The sequence below is a fragment of the Quercus lobata genome, chromosome 9 (genome assembly GCF_001633185.2).
Source record: "Quercus lobata isolate SW786 chromosome 9, ValleyOak3.0 Primary Assembly, whole genome shotgun sequence".
Lineage (NCBI taxonomy): Eukaryota > Viridiplantae > Streptophyta > Magnoliopsida > Fagales > Fagaceae > Quercus > Quercus lobata.
Genome location: NC_044912.1, coordinates 47,072,176 through 47,081,254, shown reverse-complemented (window position 1 = coordinate 47,081,254; position 9,079 = coordinate 47,072,176). Strand labels below are relative to the sequence as shown.

Genomic DNA, 9,079 nt, shown 5'->3' with positions numbered 1-9,079 from the left:
GCTCTTTGGTTTTGCAAAGAAATTGCGTGCGTGTGGCATTCAATGGAGTGGTTCCACCAAGACGTAGCTGGGGCAGCCTATGTCTTTCAGCGACCTTTTATCCAAGTTTATGCATTCTCAGGAGGACGACTTCATATTAGAACTTTTCTCAATCACGGCATGGCTGCTGTGGAATAGGCGCAACGCTAAGCACTTTGGCCACCCAGTTCATCCACTCACCAAGATTTGTAGTTTGGCCGGTACCCTCCTCCAAGAATTCCTTGCATTTCATGACGAGCCCCCAAAACTCCCTGATGCAATAGTTTTGCAGCAGTGGAGACCCCCTGATAATAATGTCTATAAGGTGAACTTTGATGCAGCCACATTTAGGTCTACCAATTCAACAGGCATTGGAGTTATCATTCACAATTGTGCAGGTGAGGTCATTGGTGCTCTCTCAATGCCAATATAAATGGCCCAATTAGTTGCAGCCGTGGAAGCTCTGGCATGCCGTCGAGCAGTAAAGTTTGCTGTAGAAATTGGCTTGACTCGGGTGGTGTTTGAAGGTGACTCAACTGTGATCATCAATGCAATTACCACGGCCAAGGGTGATCAGACCAACTACGGAAATGTCATTGAGGACATTTGTGCACTAGCTTCGGGTTTTCAACTGGTAGATTTTCATTATGTTCCCTGAGCTTGTAATTCAATTGCTGATGCACTTGCAAAAAAGCAAGCACAGTGACCGGTCTTTAAGTCTGGTTGGAGGTTTCTCCACCTAATCTTATCCCTCTTGTTTTAAGGGACGTTTTAGTTGTAAGGAATGCTCTCTGAACTTTTCAGTTTCTGAATAAATTTCCAAACTTTTTGGTCTGGTTTCTAAAAAAAAAAAAAAAAAAACAATACGTGTGCTTGTTGAAATTACATGATACACATTGGTAGAAAAACTCTTCATCATAGGGACCATCACATCTGTGACATGCATGGCAGTCTTTAGTTTTTTGAAGGATAGTAAGGGGGTGTGGGTGACAGTCAAATGTGTAAGAAAATCCAAATTTAAAATTTGGATATTTCCCAAGAATAAATTTCAGATGAGTAGAATAACTGCAATATGCACAGTAGTAGAATCATTGTTTTGGGTCTCTTTCTTCTTCACATATATCACAATAATATTCACCAGAGTCATCTTTAGCGGCATAACTAAGAATGAAAGGATGCTCATGCTGTTTGTACCTTGTAGTAAGTGGTAGTGTAACGCATTTAAAGTCTAGTGCAAATTCACAAGTGATACAATGGAATCCTTGGGACCTTTCAAAGTTACAACTACTGCAGTTCTGACTATATCTTGTGTTGGAGGCAAAGACAATGCTCGTGACCTTTGTGGGTAAGAATATCCAAGATCAAACTACATTGAACATCGAGATCAAAATCGCATTTATTACACTTGTAGGTGAAGCCATTGCAAAGCTAGCCACAAGCATCACACCAAAACAACATAGACCTACAACATGCTTTTGGGAAGAGAGTAAGTGAGTGCCAATGAAGAGGGTGTCGCTTTTTTCTAGGTAATTCAATACAAGATTTATGAAGAAAGAACCTGTACTTGACGCAACTATAAAATGGAGGGAAAATGGCTCGTAAAAACCCATCGCATTGTTTGTTATTCTCAACCTCATCAATAAGCTTTAAGTCATGCTCATGACTAAAGTGTTTGATTTTTTTGGCAATTTCAATTCTGTCCTCACCTACAATGATTTTTTTGACTATGTAAGTTGCTGAGTCATTAGATTCATCGAGCTCTAAATCTTCATTTTCTGACTCATTGAACTCTCCATCTTTAAGTTTCATCAAATTTATGTCCTCCCTATTTTCCTCGTCCAGAGCACAATTAAGATGGGTAACAAAATCGAAACTCAAGCAGTAGTAAAATCCATAGTCTGTGTCTACTTTTTGAACACAAAGTGACAAAATTAGAAAATAGATTGATGGACTTCAAGAGAAGAATAAGTGAGGTGGAGGAGGTGGTCGTGACGTATAGCTTTCACACTACGTGGGTAAGAAGTGCAACTTTTATGAATACAAAAATTGCATGGGACACAAAGATAGGGCACATTACCTTTTTTGCCACAAAGGTCGCAAGTGAACTTCATCGACCTCCAAATGCGAGTTAATGGGTGCTCATGGACTTCAAATTCTATGGTGAGCGGTAAAGAAGCACATTTGTTGTGAATGTTAAAGTTGCAATGAGAACAACCATAAGTGTATTGCCCACGATATTGTCTGCAAACTTTGCATTTGCTATATTTTTTGTCCTTGAAAAAATTCATTTCATTAAAGAGAATAAGAGGATGTTTTGGGTGCAAAGAATGTTGCAACTCACAAGGTAGTTCGGTATATGATTTATGATGGTAGTATCTTTCACATTTTATACAACTATAACTAGGACCCAATTTTGGTTCACTAAACATATAAGAATTGTTGGAAAAACGGTATTGAGTGAATAAGAAAATGATGCTTAATTTGTTCACTTGAAGATGTTATTAAAAGTGATGAAAATCCTGAGTCCCATATAGGAAAGGAAAGAGATAATATATGAGTTTATATGCTCATGGGCCAAACATTGGATTGAGCTTTAGCATATGTAGACTGGGCCCTCTTGTCCAAATAATAATTTTTTATTATTTTATTTTTGAGTCAGTCAATCTGTACATAGCAGTTATTATTCGAATAGTGTGTCTGTTCACTAACGTATATAAATTCATAGTCCCTCATTCATAATTTTTTTTTTTTTTTTTTGGAGAAACTCTCCCAGAGAGAAATTTTTTTTTTTTTTGGGCATTCATTTGAGTTAAAGAGAGAGAAAGAAACATAGAGTAATTCGCAAAGCACGGACCTTGTGTGCTTCTTCTCCATGTTGTAGATTATTTCATCCTGGGAGACAGACGTCCATAAGTCTCAAAGTATCACAGATTGTGTGAGGGGCGAAATCTGCTTTAAGGAAATTGTGTCAAACACAAGACTTGATCTGAATCATTCATCTTTCACGTATTTGGTCTGTGAGTTTTTAATTATTTGCAGATACAGTATTTATTTATTACTTTTATCTATCACATTAATTTGTGTTATTGTTTTTATTTAGATCCGTATGTTATTCCTTTTACTTTATCATAAAAGTAAATTGTTGAAATATTTCCAAGAATCTTAAAACAAAATTTTTATTTCTTTAATTTATTTTTGTGATTACTGTGTGTATCAGCATTTTTTTACTGTGCAATTTTAAGGGGATGTTTGGTAGAGTAGTTTGAATAATGTTGTTTGGATGTTTTTGATATAAGTGTGGTTGAAAAGTGTGTAAAAATATGTGTAAAATTGTTTAAAATGCTCAAAAATGTGTTTGAACTTACCTACTAAACACCCCTAATTCTTTGAGTTCTGGGGAGTTCTGCGAAATCGTATCGTGACTATGTGAGATTCGTTTGATACGATACGTTTACCAAAAGTTGTGTTCAATCCTTAATGATTGCAAGTTGCATTTGATTTGATTGGACAACAGGTATGATTGATAATCTTGATTCTTGAATGGTAAACGTGTACTATTGCTAATCTTGCCATGGTATTTAAATTTTTGCCTTTTGTATGGTTGGCATGTAATTGGTTCCCTGGTTAATGGTGTTAGAGGTTCCTTTTCGATGCAATCTAATTAAATAATTATTTGTAGCATTCTTCTGTGAACCTATACCATCCATCAATAGCCGAGTACAGTTACAGATTTTGATAATCTTGTTAGAATGGTAATTTAATTTTGCAAAATTTTGGAGCATTTTAATATTGTTTAATTAAAATGAATAAATGTTTCAATATAAATGTAAAGATATGAGAGTGAATATGAAAGATGATGAATTAGTGAAAAATGTTTAATCTCATATCAAAAAGAAGAGAGACTATTTTATTCTTTTTAATTGTGGTGATTAATGGACTAACATAAATTATTTCAGATATTGGGCTAGATACGTGCGCAAGGGGGAGATGAAGGGTGCACCTTAGTCCAAATAGTGTTGTGTAATTTTTCTCATTGAATTAATAATATTCAGAAGTACTATTCAGTTTCTCATTGTGTTATTTCCATTATCATTGTGTTTGCACCAACAATTTTAAGGAGATTCAATCATGGAGCCTACACAAGAGAAACCAAATGAGTCTGTTGGAGATCTCAACAAGCCCTTTCGCTTTAAGGGAGCCCACTTCAAGAGGTGGAAAGGAAAGGTCCTCTTCTACTTGAGTCTTCTCAAAGTCTCCTACATCCTCACTAACAAGAATACATTAAAAGTTCCTACCGATGAGTGAGGAAGAATATAGTCTCCATCAAGAAAAAATAGATAAGTATACAAAAGATGAATATAATTGTCGCTCTTATCTTTTGAATTGTCTTGCTGATCATTTCTATGATTATTATGATACAACTTATAATTTTGCTAAGAAAATTTGGAAAATTTTACAAAGCAAGTATGATACCGAGGAGGCTGGTGCAAAGAAGTATGTTGATAGTAGATTTTTCCGTTACCAAATGGTGGATGAAAAATCGGTGGTGGATCAAGCACAAGACTTTCAAATGATCGTGGCAGAATTGAGATCCGAAGGCATAAAGATTGGAGACAATTTGGTGGTAGCTGGCATAATTGATAAACTACCACAATCTTGGATGGAGTTTCAAAAGACTTTGTGGTACAAACAAAATGAGACATCCTTGGAGACTTTGATCACATGCATCTGTGTGGAGGAGGAGGTTAGAGGACAAGATGCACTCATGACACAAGAGAACAATGGTAATTACACTAAAAAGGTAAATCTTATTTCAGCCAATAATAATATGTCCAAAAATCATTTTCCTAGAAATGGTCAATTGAAGCCTAAAAAAAGAGCCTTTAAAAATAATAATAGACCTCAAGGAAGGGAAAACCCGAATAAAAATTACAATAAGAACCAAGGACCCCCTTCACAAGATCAATTAAATAGATCTTGTTTTGTCTGTGGCAAAAGTGGGCATATTGCTCGATTTTGCAAATTTCAGAAACATGAATCTGTCTCGCAGGCTAACGTAATTGAAGAGCCTTTAGTGGCTATGATTACAGACATCAATATGGTGCAATATGTTGAAGGGTGGTGGGCAGATTCTAGTGCTAGTAGGCACATCTGCTATGAAAAAAATTGGTTTAAGTTGTACACTCCTTTTGAATAAGAAAAAACTGTTATGTTTGGTTACTCTAGCAAAACCAAGGTTCTTGGGAGTGGTGAGGTTGAATTGAAATTCACTTCTAGATGTGTGCTAACATTGAAAGATGTATTTTACACTCCGTCAATGAGGAAGAATTTGATGTCAAGTTTTTTGCTTAACAAGGCTGACTGTAAGCAAACTATAGAATCTAATAATTATGTAATCAATTAACAAGGGATTATTTGTGGGCAAGGGTTATGCTTGTGATGGAATGTTTAAATTGAATATTGAGAATAATAAAGCATCTATCAGTTCAGTTTATATGCTTTCTTCTATTAATTTTTGGCATACTCATTTGTGTCATATAAATAGTAGATATGTGGGAATCATGAGTAGTTTAGGATTAATTCCAAGACTGTCAAAATATTTTGAAAAATGTGAAACTTGTAGTCAAACTAAAATTACAAAAAAAGCCTCATAAAAGTGTTGTAAGAAATACTGAATTGCTTGAGTTAATTCACTCTGATTTATGTGAATTTGAGGGAATTTTAACTCGTGGAGGAAATAGATATATTATCACTTTTATTGATGATTTCTCAAAATATACAACTATTTATTTGTTGAAAAATAAAAGTGATGCTTTTGAAAAAATTCAAGATTTTTTAAAAGAAGTTGAAAATCAATTCGGTAGAAAAATAAAAAAAAATAAGAAGTGATAGAGGCCATGAGTATGAATCAAGTGCATTCAACTCATTTGTTCAGTCTTTGGGAATTATCCATGAATCTACTGCACCATATTCACCTGCTTCTAATGGTGTGACTAAAAGAAAAAATAGAACTTTAATTGAGTTTACAAATGCCATATAAATTGAATCTGGTGCACCTTTACATTTTTGGGGTGAAGCTATTTTAACTACATGTCATGTTTTGAATAGGGTGCCACAAAAAAAATCACACACCACACCTTTTGAGATGTGGAAATGACATAAGCCAAATTTTGGATATTTGAGAGTATGGGGTTGTCTTGCTTATGTAAGGCTTACTGACCCTAAAATGCATAAATTGGTAATTAAAGCTACTACCTATGCTTTTCTTGGTTATGCAATTAATAGTGCAGCCTATAGATTTTTTGATCTTGAAAACAAAATAATTTTTGAATCTAGTGATGCAATTTTTCATGAAGAAAATTTTCCTTTTAAATTAAAAAATAGTGGGGGTGAAGAAAATACTTTGTCACAACCTAGTTCTTCTACTTCTCATTTACAAAATCAAGAAAATTTTGAAATGGAACCTAAAAGGAGTAAAAGAGCTAGAGTTGAAAAGGATTTTGGTCCTAATTATTATGTTTTCAACATTGAGGAAAATCCTCAAAATTTAAAAGAGACTTTAACATCACCTGATGCTATATTTTGGAAAGAGGTTGTAAATGATAAGATGGAATCTCTAATTTCTAATAGAACTTGGAAATTAGTATCTTCCATCGGGTTGTAAGAACATAGGTTGTAAATGGGTCCTTAGAAAAAAGTTGAAACCGAATGGATCAATAGATAAGTTTAAAGCTAGAATTGTTGCAAAAGGCTTTAAATAAAAAGCTGATCTTGATTTCTTTGATACATTTTCTCTGGTAACAAGAATTACATCTATTAGATTGTTAATTGCTGTTGCTGCAATTTTTGATTTGAAAATTCATCAAATGGATGTAAAAACTGTTTTTCTAAATGGGGACTTAGAGGAAGAGATTTATATGGATCAACCCGAAAGTTTTTTAAAGCCTGGACAAGAAAGTAAGGTATGTAAGCTAACTAAATCCCTATATGGCTTAAAATAAGCACCAAAGCAGTGGCATGAAAAGTTTAATTCCTGTATGATTGTGAATGGTTATAAATCAAATAAATGTGATAAATGTATTTATTCTAAATCATGGAATAATTTACATATTATTATTAGCCTTTATGTGGATGATATATTGATTTTTGGCTCAACTATGCATGTTATAAATGAGACACAAAAATATGCTTAAAAGCCATTTTGATCTGAAAGATCTTGGTGAGGCTAATTTTATTTTGGGCATGAAAACTACAAAAACATGTGATGGAATATTTCTTGATCAATCACATTATGTTGAGAAAATATAATTTTTATGATCACAAAAGTGTAGCTACTCCTTTTGATTCTAGTGTTCATTTATTTTATGTGAATAATGATGATGAGTTTTTTAATCAAAAGGATTATGCTAGCATTATTGGTAGTTTGCGTTATGCTACTGATTATACTAGACCTGATATTGCATATGCAATAAGAGTGCTAAGCAGATTTACTAGCAAGCCTAGTAAAGATCATTGGCTAGCTATTGAGCGAGTCATGAGATATTTAATTGATACCAAAAACTATGGCTTATTTTATAAAAAGTACTCTACTGTGATTGAAGCTTTTAGTGATGCCGATTTGAATACTTTGTCAGATTCATTTACCAAGGCTTTGGCAAAAGATAGAGTCTGGAATACATCGAGGGGGATGGGACTAAAGTCCATAGAATCATGAGCCATGTGTGAGGATACCCAACCCAAGGACCAGAGATCCTGAGAATTGGGTTCAATGGGAAAAACGAATCATATGATGGTCGTAAGAAATGCACTATTTATTTTTTTAATTATTTATTTGTAAATAATTTTTTAATTGTTCATGTAAGTGCATTTATCCTGTAATGTGGAGAGGTTGAGTAAAAAATTTTTAATGAAATTTGTAGCTCGTATGAGTGGGGTGTTAGAATTACAGGAGCACCCTTGACAAAATTTCACCTATGTGAGTGTGGGGGTGGGGCCGCTCCCTATGAGACTTGGACTTAATCTCAAATACACTCATGAAACTGGGATCAGCACATGGCCATAAAGTGCTAGCTATAAAATCTCATGTCAACATTTGGGTTGTTATGTGTAAGCAGTGATGCTTAATTTCCCTAAAACAATCCTAGTTCAAGTCGGAGACCATTACGACTTTGGAGTTGAGATCGCTATTTTACTAAGTAAAAGTTCAATGCAAAGCACACCTTCATGATGCATAGTGACCCATCTTTGCCTGGTAATCTCTCTTTAACTAAAATTTAATATTAAAATGTGTGGGGGATTGTTGGAGTTTTTTAATATTAATTAATAAAAATGAATAAATGTTACAGCGTAAATGTAAAGATATGGGAGTGAATATGGAAGATGAGGGGTTAATGAAAAATGTTTAATCCCACATTGAAAATGAGAGAAACTATTTTATTCTTTTTAATTGTGGTGATTAATGGGCTAACATGAATTGTCTCAAATATTGAGCTAGATATGTGTGCAAGGGGGAGGTGAAAGATGGAGGTATCAAAAATAGAAATGAATCAGCCTCTTGGATCCTTCTACTTGACAGCCCATTCAGAATAATTACCATATTCGTTGGTGAGTAAATGGACCGAATTAATACTCCATTTTTATTATAGAAAATAAAGAGCCATTAACCCACTTAATGGACTATCCGTTTGAGCGTTTTCATTCTTCAAAAACTCCTTATCTCACCATTAATTGTGTAACTCCAGCCCATCAGATTAATATCCAACAATTAATCTTGTAACAGCCACTACATCAAAATAATAGACCTAATTAATCAGATTAATTTGGGTAGTAATTTCGTAAGGCCCATTAAGCCTATAAATAGACTCATTCAGACCCAATCCAAGTTACTACAATATGCACACAAAAAAATAGAGAGATTCTTGGCAAGGAAGGGTGTTCTTTCTGGTGGAGTTTTGGGCTTAAACACTTTGTGCAGAGGTTATTATAGTCAAACGACACTTGTTGGGCTGTTGTATCCTGGGAGAGATAAGTCAAAGAAGGTCTGCACCGGTTACAAAGTTTA

At 34.3% G+C, this 9,079-nt stretch overlaps 1 protein-coding gene across 1 annotated transcript; it reads right to left on the bottom strand.

Moving 5' to 3' along the window:
* Window positions 1-1,317: 1,317 nt before the first annotated feature.
* On the bottom strand, window positions 1,318-2,447 carry LOC115961878. The gene is made up of 3 exons (XM_031080783.1): window positions 2,096-2,447; window positions 1,729-1,922; window positions 1,318-1,446 (listed from the first exon to the last, which is right to left on the bottom strand). The coding sequence occupies exons 1-3, from the start codon at window positions 2,445-2,447 to the stop codon at window positions 1,318-1,320; spliced, it is 675 nt and encodes a 224-aa protein (XP_030936643.1).
* Window positions 2,448-9,079: the final 6,632 nt, after the last annotated feature.

What these genes read in the sequence shown, in the direction of transcription:
- LOC115961878 (XM_031080783.1), bottom strand. Translation starts at nt 2,447, where the DNA reads ATGTTTAGTGAACCAAAATTGGGTCCTAGTTATAGTTGTATAAAATGT. An exon ending in CGACCTTTGTGGCAAAAAAG is followed by an intron (nt 1,923 to 2,095) that starts GTAATGTGCCCT and finishes TTCAAAAAGTAG; the next exon opens with ACACAGACTATGGATTTTAC. An exon ending in ACATAGTCAAAAAAATCATT is followed by an intron (nt 1,447 to 1,728) that starts GTAGGTGAGGAC and finishes GCTTGTGGCTAG; the next exon opens with CTTTGCAATGGCTTCACCTA.